The sequence below is a fragment of the Malus domestica genome, chromosome 09 (assembly GCF_042453785.1).
Source record: "Malus domestica chromosome 09, GDT2T_hap1".
Lineage (NCBI taxonomy): Eukaryota > Viridiplantae > Streptophyta > Magnoliopsida > Rosales > Rosaceae > Malus > Malus domestica.
The window spans coordinates 1,539,277-1,552,172 of record NC_091669.1 but is presented as its reverse complement, the minus strand read 5'-3'; the positions used below and the strand labels follow the sequence as shown (position 1 = coordinate 1,552,172).

At 37.0% G+C, this 12,896-nt stretch overlaps 1 protein-coding gene and 2 long non-coding RNA genes across 4 annotated transcripts; 2 read left to right on the top strand and 1 right to left on the bottom strand.

The window, feature by feature from the left end:
- Positions 1-703: 703 nt before the first annotated feature.
- LOC103442214 (uncharacterized) lies at positions 704-1,172 on the top strand. Its single transcript, XR_011571367.1, has 2 exons — positions 704-841; positions 957-1,172. It is a non-coding gene; the product is annotated as an uncharacterized lncRNA (long non-coding RNA).
- Positions 1,173-1,225: 53 nt separating this feature from the next.
- LOC103429116 (TMV resistance protein N-like) lies at positions 1,226-11,236 on the top strand. 2 transcript variants are annotated; one of them, XM_070805295.1, is made up of 11 exons: positions 1,226-1,949; positions 2,464-3,565; positions 3,836-4,120; positions 4,231-4,794; positions 4,893-5,543; positions 5,671-5,756; positions 8,568-8,879; positions 8,963-9,046; positions 9,376-9,774; positions 10,851-10,950; positions 11,066-11,236. In XM_070805295.1, exons 1-10 carry the CDS (start codon positions 1,426-1,428, stop codon positions 10,900-10,902), a joined length of 4,059 nt encoding a protein of 1,352 aa, XP_070661396.1. In that variant the 5' UTR covers positions 1,226-1,425; the 3' UTR covers positions 10,903-10,950; positions 11,066-11,236. The 2 variants fall into 2 exon arrangements, with proteins under 2 accessions (XP_070661396.1, XP_070661397.1); XM_070805296.1 differs by lacking the exons at positions 10,851-10,950; positions 11,066-11,236 and having other exon boundaries at positions 8,625-8,879; positions 9,376-9,947.
- Positions 5,173-7,950, bottom strand: LOC139188150 (uncharacterized). Its single transcript, XR_011571365.1, has 4 exons — positions 7,817-7,950; positions 7,603-7,681; positions 6,430-6,501; positions 5,173-5,844 (listed from the first exon to the last, which is right to left on the bottom strand). It is a non-coding gene; the product is annotated as an uncharacterized lncRNA (long non-coding RNA).
- Positions 11,237-12,896: the final 1,660 nt, after the last annotated feature.

Genomic DNA, 12,896 nt, shown 5'->3' with positions numbered 1-12,896 from the left:
TCTTTGCCCCCTACACAAAAGGCACACCCTATATTTGTAGGATACTCAACCGTGATTCCGGGGATGGGTCTGTTTTCTGAAACCTACAGTACCAAGCAAGTCCTTTTATTATAGAAAGTCTTCATCTTTCTCCCTCTCCAATCATACAAAGTCTACTGATTTTATTACTTTTTTCCATTTTTATCCTGACCAAAGCTTTAATCTTTACTTCAAATGTGGTCCTACAAATAAAGGGTACCCTTTGTTTTGGTTAATTAGTCAGTGTATGTTGTTCTTGTTTTAGAATTTTAGAGAGAGAAAATTATGGGATCTGGTAATGGGGTTTATTCAGTTGGGGATTTCGATTTGGATGCCAAGTGGCTGATTGATCCAAAACATCTTTTGTTGGTCCGAGGATTGGGGAAGGCGCACATGCCAAAGTGTATGAAGGAAAGTAGGTACAACCTCTGTGTTTGTTTTGTCTTAAATTCTGAATTTCTGGTCTCTCAAGTTTAGCAATTTAATATGATGCCTTAGATCTTGTTAAATATAAATGCAAATTTGAGTTGGGTTTTAGCAGAACTAATCAAAGATCAAAACTTGATTTGGTGTTCTGCAATTATGGTGTTTATGATGCCGAATATGTGTTTTTCGTGTCGAGTTACAACGATGATGTTCTGTTCTGTTGTGTTCTTAATCTGTTTGTTGGTTGCGTTTTGTTTGTTCTAGATATAAGAGTCAAAATGTTGCTGTAAAAAATGTTCATAGAGGAGAAACCCCAGAGCAGATTGCCAAGAGAGAAGCGCGGTTTGCGGGGGAAGTGGCAATGATGTCGAAAGTGCAGCACAAAAACTTAGTGAAGGTTGTTGTCTAGTTTTCGATAAGTATTTGTGATCACTAAATGGGCGTGTTAGCGATAAGTATTTGGGGATTTTTAACTTTGTGATTCTGTGGTTGTTTTTGTTTCTCAATCAAAGGGGCTTGAAAGAGTCGGATGTGGACAGCTTTGTTGATGAGGTCCTTGTGAATCACAAACCATGGGCTTCCGGAGTGCAAGAGGCGTTGACTGGCTCCCATGTAATGTATGTGCACATGGTGTCGAGATAATAGATGTGGTGTTTGTGGACCTGTTTTGCACCGAAGATTCTTATAACGCTGTCGTGACGTCCATCAGCAGCCGCAGCTGAACCTACCTGCGCACCACCCTTAAAACTACAAAAGAAAGGAAATTGCATCGTAAAGCAGTTATACAATTTATTTTTTTGAAATTTGATGGTAACATTTATACAAATTAAATTGTGGGAGGAATACCACTCACGCGTTATCGACACGGCAGTGACATCATTGCCCTATGCAAAAAATTTAAAAGGGTCGCCTACACTGGGGAAGCTTGGGAAAGATTGATTTTGGTTATTTGAAAGTCAAGCTGCACTTCTACAGGCTGCAATGGATGCCAGCAGCTCCGATCATGGAGCCGCCGCTGCCGCCTCTTCGTCTTCCTCGCGGAGCTCAAACCGCTGGAAGTACGAGGTGTTCCTGAGCTTTAGAGGTGAAGACACCCGCAACACCTTCACAGACCACCTCTTCATTGCATTACGCAATGCCGGAATTAACACATTTATAGACACACAGCTCAGAAGGGGGGAAAACATACAAAGTGAACTTGACCAAGAAATCGAAGGGTCGAGAATCGCCGTCATCGTCTTCTCAAAGAGGTACGCCGAGTCCCGATGGTGCCTGAGGGAGCTGTCGAAGATCATGAGGTGCCTAAAAAATCAAGAGGGGAAAATAGTCTGTCCAATATTCTACGACGTTGACCCTTCTCAAGTCAGGAAACAGAAAGATAGTTTTGGGGAAGCATTTCAGAAGCATGAAAAGGATGAAGATCCAAATGTGGTCAAGCAGTGGAGAGAGGATCTTAAGGCTTCTGCATATTTGGCCGGTTGGAACCTCAAAACCACGGCCGACGGGTATAATTTTTTGTTTACTTCAAATTTCATATCGCCATATTTCACTAATCAACCAAAATTAAGATATTATAATTAAGGCATTGAATCCTGATTTTATATGTTATAAGAAAAATTGGATCGTTGGTCCGTGAACTATGATAGAACTGTAATTTTGGTCACTACATAAAAATTTATTAGAATTGGTATATGAATTTTATAAAAGGTAGAGCATTTGCATAAGAATTTCCGTCAAAATTAAGGAAGTGATTGTTTTTTATAGGTGTGTGAAGGACAAATGTTCCACACTTTATCAAATTAAAATACCAATTGTAATGGATTCTTAATTATATAACTGAAAGCTACAATTGTGTAGTAGTCCAATTGGTTATTCACATTATAATCGAAGATTAAATACGTGGTTGAATTGAGCTCAGTAAATCACAATTTATTCCAATTTGTTTCAATATGTAAATATAAAGGCATGATGAATAAGGCATTTAGTATGGCTCTCGTAATTTGGAATTTCTACTTGTAGGCGTGAAGGAGTGTTTATCGAGAAAATTACTGGGGACATCAAGGGAATATTGAAACCCATAGACTTAAAAGCCAAGCACTCAGTTGGAATAGCTCTTCGCATGCAAGAATTCAGCACTGAATACTTAGACATTGGAGGTTCACCTGATGTTCAAATAATTGGAATTTGGGGTACAGGCGGTATAGGTAAAACAACGCTTGCCAAAGCCATTTGTAGCAAATATGGTCATAGTTTCAGCAGTCAATGTTACCTTGAAGAGGTGAGGAGTAACAAGAAAAATATGGTTAGTCTGCAAGAACAACTTCTTCGAGATATTTTGAAACGGCCTGACATTAAGGTAAGCAATGTTGCCGAAGGAACCAAGGAGATAGAGAAAAGACTTGGAAGCATGAAGGTACTTGTCGTGGTTGATGACATAGATGATGCGGACCAATTAGATAAATTGGCAATAGCACATGACTCGTTTGGTCCAGGGAGTAGGATTATTATAACGACAAGAGATGAACAAGTGCTGAATATACAAAAGGTGGATAAAAGGTATAAAGCACAAGGAATGACTGATGACGAAGCTCTTAAGCTTCTTAGTTGGCATGCCTTTGGAAATGATTGTCCCGATGAAGAATATATTGAACTCGCAAGAGATGTTGTTGATTATTGTGGAGGATTGCCCCTAGCTCTTGAAGTTGTTGGCCGTTTGTTGGCTACGAAAAAGAGTAAAAGCATATGGAAAAGTACATTGAATAAATTAAGAAATATTCCAGATGGAAAAATTCATCAAACGCTTAAATTAAGCTACGATGGGTTACGTGACGATCATGTGAAGGGTGTGTTCCTTGACATATCTAATTTCTTTATTGGAGTGTCTATAAGTGTGGTCGCGACAATATTGGATGGTTGTAGTCATTTTTCTGTAGAAGCAGAAATTACCACACTTTGTGATCGATGTCTCTTATATATTGATAAAGGGGGAGCATTGAGGATGCATGATTTGATTCGAGATATGGGAAGAGAAATTGTGCGGGCAGAATCTCCTGTGGAACTGGGAAAACGTAGTCGATTGTGGCATATGGAAGATGCAAAAAGTGTGCTATGGAACGAATCTGTAAGTACTTTTGCAATAAAAAAGATGTTAAGTACATATGAAGAAAGAGAAGTATATACGCATATCCTGCATCTATATAATGTATGACATACCTAGTATATTCGAAGAAAAAGAAGAAAAGAAAAGGCTTTCATCCACTGGGTAATTTGAAAGAGAAAATACATAATTATGTTGTATGCCCTACCTTGTTAGTAGTTCATTCATCCGATTCATGGCTTTGCTTCATGTGAATATTATCCTTTTCTTGTTTTTTTTTTTTATCTCTAACAGGGAACAGAAGCAGTTGAAGGACTAGAATTATTTTTGCCAGAACATTCTGATGACGAGCAAAGCTTCAGTACAGAAGCATTTAAGAAGATGTGGCGACTGAGAATTCTCTGGCTGGGAAATGTAAAGCTGACTGGAAGCTACAAACATCTTTCCAAGGAGTTAAGATTATTGTATTGGATTGGATTTCCTCTTGAAGCCATACCAGCAGATTTTGATCAACGAAACCTAGTTTATATGGAATTATGGTCCAGCAAGATCGTACGAGTTTGGGAGGATTCGGACTTGGTACAATCTAAATATCAATGTCCTTGTAAATATCAACATCAGTCATCATCATGTATTATCTCTTTTATTTATTTGGATTTTTATTATTGTTTTCTCTTTTTGAGTAACAGTTGCCTAAGAAGTTGAAGTTTCTCGTTCTTGTACACTGCCGTAACCTGACTGAATTACCAAACTTTTCAAAACTCCCACATCTCCGGTACTTGACCATCAGAGACTGTAAGGGTTTGTGTGGGGGTTACCATTTTTTAGCACAACTGAAGATGATTGAGGAATTACATCTCAGCGACTGCAATATAACAGATGGTGCCCTTCTCGAAATAATTGGGAGTCTATCTTCTTTAACAATTTTAGATCTAGGTGGGAATGGTTTTAATAGGCTACCCATTCTCAGTGGTCTTTCTCAGCTTTGGAGTTTATGTCTAAATCATTGCACAAACCTTCAGGCAATCCCAGATTTGCCCAACAGTTTATGTGTATTGGAAGCGAATTACTGCACTGCACTGGAAATAGTGTCCGACTTTTCAGAGATGTCGAAAATGAAACACTTGCAACTGAAAGACTGCCGCAAACTCAAAGATATTCCAAACTTGGAGAACTCATTGGACTACATGGATTCAATTTATATGGAAGGGTGTACCAGTCTCACTGATACTTTTAAGGAGAACCTCCAAACGGTATGGTACTCTCTCTCTCTCTCTCTCTCTCTCTCTCTCTCTCTCTCTCTCTGCTTTTTGTATTGTTGCTTTTACTAACTTTGCACCCCATGCTGTAGAAAAATGCATTTGGTGGAATTTTTCTCTCTAGAAATGATATTCCGAAGCGGTTAGCCTATGTCGCGAGAGAGGATGAAACAGTCAAATTTGAAGTGCCGCCATGTATTGATTATATAGGAGGGTTGGCTTTGGGCATCGTTTATTCTTCGGACAACTCCGACTCTAGTGGGTTTCTAACCATTGATGTTGTTAATCGTACCCAGCAAACTAATTTTCGTATCTGGCCAATTGAGGCCACCGTAACTGCTTCCCATGAATATTATCTTTGGTTGGGAAATCTTTCAAACAAGAAGCTCAATTTGAAAGGCGGCGACATGGTTCTTGTACAAGCACAATTTTATGGACTAGATAATACAATTATTAAGGTGAACAAAACTGGAGTGGATATTCTAAAATGGGATTTGTCCGATGATCGTACTAATTGGGACAACTATGAGACTATGTCATATGAGTCTGATGAAGACACTACTGTGTCATATGAGTCTGATGAAGACACTGATGACGATACACTGTCATACTATCGCCACGTTTTCCTCTGCTACAAGACCCTAGAGGCCTGGCCATGGCGCATCAAAGGCTATGAGTCCGATCCACTCCCTAAAATCTTCGCATCTGCTCTCAAAGCTCGCAAGAACGACATCACCTTTAAGGTCCCCTTTCCAGCTCAATTCGTCGGGGTTTCTGATTGCTTTTTCTTACCGTTTCTTATTTCCCGGAGCTACTGAGTTCTGGTGTTGAGCTAACCCCATTACTCACTTTTTTCTTGGTTTTTGATAGACGTTGCTGACAGTAATTGAAGGACGCGAAGGAACTGAATTTTCCGACGGCGATGTGTTGATTTTCCCACTAATGATCAAATACAGGTAAATTTTAATCCGAATTATAGGATTTACATACAATCAAATGACAGCAACCAACTCCGGATATCAACTGCTGGATGAAAAACCTTGCCTGATGCAAAACAACAATTAAATTGAAAAAGTATGTAAGTTTTAGTTATATTATGACTGACTATTTATGTAAAAATGCTTCAGACCTAACTTTCCCTATCTGAAACTAGACGAAAATCGAGATGGATTCCATTTCAGGGGACATTCAGAGATCCCATATTTGAGACTCTACACTAAAATCAGAGGTGGTGTGAGCAGAACCAGCAAGAAAGACACCGCACTACTCTCAAGTCTTAAACACAAACCTATTTATCAATTATCACAAATAAGCCACTCTAAAGACTATTTCCACTTCACAGTAAAACAAAGTGCAGGAAGTATAGATCATATTTTTAGCAGAGTTATTTGGACAACTATTCTGCAAGTGGTGGATTGCCCCGGTGGGTAGGGCATTTTCTCTTAGTCCTACTGCATTCCGGGCTCAAAGTTCTAACCATCCCCTATACCAGTTTAAGCACACCAAAGGCCAAATTTAGCATGTTCTGTCTTCATCCACCCACCCTCAGCAGATACTTATAAAAAATTCAAACACAACTTGCCAAATTCATTCTTAAAATACAAAATGAAAAAGTTTATGATCACTGACCTCTTGGAATCAAACGATATTCAGATGCAGTGATCTGTGGTTCATGATTTTCCCTTGAACATGTTCATCTATCTGCATCACCAAAAAATATATACATTTAAAAAAAATACAAAGTTTAAAGGATGAGAAATAAAGAAAATTCAGAAAAAGGGAAGATATAAGAGTCAAATAAGACATAACCAAAACATCCAAGACTCGCCCACCAAAATAATCAAGACATCCAAGATAACATCCAAGACTCACCCACCACCCATCTAGCTAGCAAACACACAACTAAAGGCTAAAAAGGATACGGTCTTCGTCAAATTAGGTGTTAGGCAAGTCTTGAATGTTTTAGCTATGGTCAACCTAAACCAAAATCAAGTGACAAACAAACAAAGGCATGCATAAATCATTTTCTTTCTGTTAACTTTAATTAATAAGATTGGGTTTGGATCTATCTTAGTCTGCTTTCTGATGTTAACATGTAAGAGTAGAATGTAGTACTACAAAGAGAAAGCCATCATTGCAAGCCTATATCATGGCAAGCAAGGCAGATTCACTCTCACCTCCATATATTACCAAATCTTAATCTATATGATTTTGCCAGAGCTACCTAATGTTGAATATATATCTGTTGAATGTTCTATAACATCAACATTATAAAGGTTTCTAATTGAATCGTACATTTAAAATCCAAGCATGAAAGCTTTACAGAGATAAATAAACAAATGTAAATAACTAATTAGGCAATACACAGCAGAGAAAGGGGGGGGGGGGGGGGGGGAGAGAGAGAGAGAGAGAGAGAAGCAAAGCAGCATTCCAAGTGGGAGTAGGCAGTTAAGCATAGTCATTACGTATGGAATGCCTAAGAACTGATCTGTGCTTCTCTTCCTTATGATCCTCATAAATGTAATTCTACACATTTCTAAACCAAAATCACAAGGTAGAATTCAAAGAAATTTAAAGAAACCTAGTTAACATTCAAGCTTTTTGATTATCCAAAAGATATACAGAACCCCATGTAACAAAAAAAAATTTATGACACAAAAGACATGATCTTTAGCCACAAAAAGGAAAAGAGAGAGAGAGAGAGAGAGAGAGATTTTGCTTTTTGAATTACGCAGAATGTGCAGAGAATCAAAATATCATAAGTCATTTAACAAAATGATATTTTAGGCAAAAAGGCATCACCTTAGACCCCTGATGAAAGAATTTGAGAGAGAGAGGGCATATATGGTTGCCAAGAAGAGGAAGAGAGCAATTCCATTTCCTGTAAAAACGAAGAAACAGAGCATTAACAAACACACATGCATAAATCTCAAAGGAAATTGGTAAGAAATAAGCCCAATTGAGAAAATAATCAGAAAATCAGAGAGGAAAGTTCTGAAACTCAATAAAGACTCACTCTTTCTCCCTCACTCTTTCTCTCTGTACCCGTTCCCCTCAACCCCACCCCCATACTTTTCCCCATCTTTCTCTCTCTCTGCAACCAACGTCAGTGGACAGAACCCACCCTCACCCCCAACCCCCTTTCTAGCTCCTACCCTTCCCATCAACCCTGTGTCCACCCCCAACCCTTCCCATCAACCCTCTTGTCTCTCACTGTGCAAACCCTAAACTCGATGTCACCCTCTGCCTCTCTGCGCGATCTCCTTGACGAGCACCACACCGAATTGCAGAACAAAAACGCCCCAAATGGTGGCCGTTGGATTAAAAGTGAAGGGGGCAAAAGAGTCATTTGATCTTTCGGTGAAACCCAGCCCAAAACTTGTGAAAGCTGCACCCTGGGCCCAAATGCAGTAGCCCAACCCAGCTGTTAAGCACGGCCCACACTAACACACACAATGGCAAACAGTAATTAATTCATAATCGAGGGCCCATTCAATAACCAACATGAGCAGTGCAATTTATTTTCCTAGTTTAGAATAAAGTAATTTCTGTTTCGACTTCTCTTTTGATTACAAGATTGTGCTGAATGTACTAAACTAAATAGATAATTAAATACGTGTTAGCTTTTGAAATTAGTTCGAAATTGAATTTAATGACTTAGTTTACGACTAATTCCTTGCCTTACAAGGAATTAAAGAGTGTTAGGTTATTGTTTCATGTAAATCCCTTTTTATGATTCTGGGGTTGTTTTTGTTTGTTGATCAAAGGGGCTTGAAAGAGTCAAATGTGGATAGCTTTGTTGATGATGTCCTTGTGAATGATAGACCATGGGCTTCGGGAGTGCAAGAGTCATTGACTAGCCCCCATGTATTTGCCCTTATATTTGTATACACACATATGAGTCAAGAGGAATGGAATCGTGATAGTGCACGTGTTCGCATTGATAAGTTGAAAGAGGAGTTTGAGATGCGAGGATTGACGAATCAGGTATTTGTTACTGCTTGCTTTCACCTTGAAGGCCACAACTATGCTGGAATATTCACGACCTACGACCCAGATGGAAGCATGACATACCATTGGTAATATCCGGATCATAACAATTTAAAATTTATCGTATTGGGATCGATGAAGGAGTTTGAATATTATGTATTATTAATTGCAGGTATCCATTTGTCAGTCCTGGTTATGTGCCGGAATTGCTTGATGAACATATTGGGAAGGGAGAGATTATAGAACGACATTGGAGGTTTGTACATTTTTGGTTTTGCCTACTATCTTTGGATGAAAATTTCAATGGACGGCTTGTGTTGTCATATTTTTCAATTGCTGATTATGTCTTGTCTTGTATGATAGATTAATTGATATAGCGTTGCATTAACATGGAGGAACTTTTGTGGAGAAAGCATAAAAGAACTAGATATAATTGTATTACCATGTATATGTTTCTGATTTGTATTGTTGTTGTGATTTGTTTATTAAGCTTGATCATACCTATTCTTACTCAATTGCTATTGACGAAACTTAGAGTTGAATCTTTAAATTGTTGAACACGAAATTCAATTTCATTCCTTACAGGGGCCAAATGGGAGCATCTTCTGATGAAGTTGAAGAAATTAATGACCTGGAACTTCCAAATGGAGAAGAAAATAAGAAAATCGAGGATAAGCCACAAGAAAATGGCAATCAGATTCACCAAGAAAAGGGCAATCAAACTGAGAATAATGAGAACTTTTCAGGCTGTTGCCAGGGTGCTAATAGTGATGGATTTACATACTGCAAAGAAGTAAGTTTGGAGGAGGATGGTGGAAGTGAGGATAAAAAGCCGAAAGAAACCACAAAGTCGTGTGCCAGGAAGGATGCCTTACGGAAGCTGTCAAGCTTGATTGGGAACTGGGAGCAAAGTGACGTTCTCGCAGCTGCTGCCGTGGTTGGAGCAGTGGCAACAGTGGTTGTGGCCTATAGCTTTTACAGAAGGTCAGGTTGAAACGTACTTAAATCCATGTCGGGTTTTGCCACGGGTGTCAACGCCCTATTTTATTTTTCATTTTTTCTTTGTAGAAAGATGTTATAACGTCAATTAAATAATCCTTTGAACCATGCTCTTAAATGAATGAAATGTAATAAATTGTTGAATGGTTTTATCTTGATTGGGATCTCTTATGAGACTGCTTGCTAAATGTTGATGTGGTGTGTTCTAAGCTCCTATGATTATTTTCGATTTGCCTGCTGGATTATAATTCAAACGTCAATTGTGTCAAAATTTATGATAATTTTTGTGAAAGAAATCTTAATTTTGTTGTTTATGAATTTCGAAACAGAAAAAACGGCATTGATGTCCTCGTTGTTTGTTCAATAAACTAGATAAATGACTCTGTGCTAACATCTTAATCTGCTTGAACTATTTTTCAGATATACAACATTGTTGTCATGAATTTTACTTTCGTTCTAGAATAGTTTTTCTTATTTTTTTCTTAGTGTGGTTCTCAAACTCTATCATGTGGTAATTCAATTATATCCGTTAACTCAATTTATGTTTCTGTTGCAAGTGGCCTTTTACTATAGTGGTGGAAAGGAGTTAAGCTCTTGTATGACGGTGTGAGTTCAAACTCTGTCGGTATCTAATCTAACAAAATCTATTTTTTGACCCAAAAAAATTTATTTTTCTGTTAAATATAGAGGGCATAGCAAGAATTTTGTACACCCACCTCCTTTTTCCCATTTTTCAGGTTGTGGGATGAATTTTAAATTTATCATCTCTACTTAACAGAAAAATAGATGAAGTCGACGAAAAGGATATATAAAAAAAGTCAGTTTGTAGATCACATAAAACAAATAAAATGTTTAAGAATGAAAATGAAGATAAATGACAAATTCAGGGAACATCGATGTAATTAACCCTATTTATTTTCTATATGTACAAAATATTAAAGGCATTTATATGACACTTATGTACACAAAATTCTACTTTACTCTATATGATGATTTGTTCACTTTACCACCTAAACTTTTATTAGGTGTCTCACTTTACCTTATTCTTTTAACTTTGTTAGCATGAAAGGGATGAAGATCCAGATGAGGTCGAGCAGTGGAGAAGGATCTTAAGGCTTTTGCAGATTTGTGTGGCCGGAATCTTAAAACCACAGCGGACAGGTATTTTAATTCTTCCTCTAAATTTAATTCCAACGTCTTGTATTAGCTTCTAAAACTCACTAATTCACCAAAAATAAGGAGATTATTATCAGACTTTGATTTTATACGTTTATAGGAAAAAACTTTGGAGCTTTGGTAATGCGTGAAGGACGAATCCTCCGTATGTCAAACCCATTTACTAATTCTAATGGATTTCTAATTGTATGACTAAAAGCTATAATACGGTTTAGTGAGGGCAAACAAACGTCTTCTTATAGTTCATGAGCAATCTAACTGAGCTTAACTACTACAGTTACAATGCATTTCGGAAACACGGCTGAATTGAACTTAACTAGTCATCTTGATCAAATCTAATTTATTCAAAACGTTTTCGCTACCAAAATATCTAATCATGATGAATGAGGCATTTAGTTGATATAAATCTTGCAGTTGCATGATGAATCTTACTTTTGTATAATTTTGAATTTTAACTGCGAGACATGAAGGATTGTTTATCGAGAAAATTGTTGGAGACATTAGGAGACTACTGAAAACTACAGACTTAAAAGAAGCCAAACACTCAGTTGGAATAGCTTTTCGAGTGCAATAATTCAGTACTAAATACTTGGATGTTGGAGGTTCACCTGATGTTCAAATAATTGGAATTTGTAGTCTGGGCGGTATAGGTAAAAAAACGATTGCAAGAGCCATTTGGAGTATGTTGTTTGGTATAGTTAAGGAAAGTGATGATCCAACTCTTCAACAACCCACATCTTAGTAAAGATCATTTAGTTCAGTGTTTAAATTAGGGTAGTTTTGATATAGGCGCCTCTTTTTTTAATTTCTTAGATTAAACATCTGCTTCTTTTAATAATTTAATTAAACATTCTTCCTACAATTAAGGTGCCACTTATTTTATAAGTAACATCCTTTTAATGCCATATTAAACGATTTGCCATTATGATGTACCCTTAATTAATTAATAATTATCATGTTAATATCCCAAATCTCCTAAAATGTAGTAGATTAGTTTTAAAAATCTTAACACATCAAACCAGATCTAATTATTTTTCTAACATGCATTTTACTCCTAACTCCATACCATACAAGTAACTAAAGTTCTATCTTCTTCTACAACCATTAGCAATTTTTTTCTTTTCATGTCACTGCTTTCCTCGATTGGCCAATCAAACCCTCTTTCGTTCTCCCTTGTTGGTCATATTCATTTCCTTCATATTTCATTTTATGTACACCTCTTAATCTGAGTATCTATATCAAAGGGTATGCTTTTTGTTCTTGCAAACTTTTTACCCATCTTTCCATCTTTTTCACGTAACATGGTACATTTGGGAAATAGAATTTAGTGGTACATTTTCTTTTAAAGGATAATTTGGTACGTTTCAAACCGACATATTGGTATGTTTTAAGTTAGAATGGGTACGTTTCAATTTAGTATCGGTACGTTTCAAGTTGTTATTGAATGTTTCAAGGTGAAATGGGTACGTTTTAATTTAGCATTGGTACGTTTCAAGTTGTTATTGGTACGTTTCAAATTGACCTGAATACATTTCAAATTGATTTCAATTTTAAATTCACATTTATATATGAGTACGTTTCAATTTAGCATTGGTACGTTTCAAGTTGTTATTGAACGTGTTTCAAGGTGAAATGGGTACATTTCAATTTAGCATCGGTACGTTTCAAGTTGTTATTGAACGTTTCACGGTGAAATGGGTACGTTTCAATTTAGCATCGGTACGTTTCAAGTTGTTATTGGTATGTTTCAAATTGACCTGAATATGTTTCAAATTGATTTCAATTTAAAATTCACATTTATATATCTCATGCCGCCGAATAGCACTAATCTCAGTTCAAAGACTCCAAACTCATCCTTTTTATCAACAACTTTTATATTTCAATAATAATTTTATGATGTGAATGAGCCAACAAAAGGGGTATAAACCCTG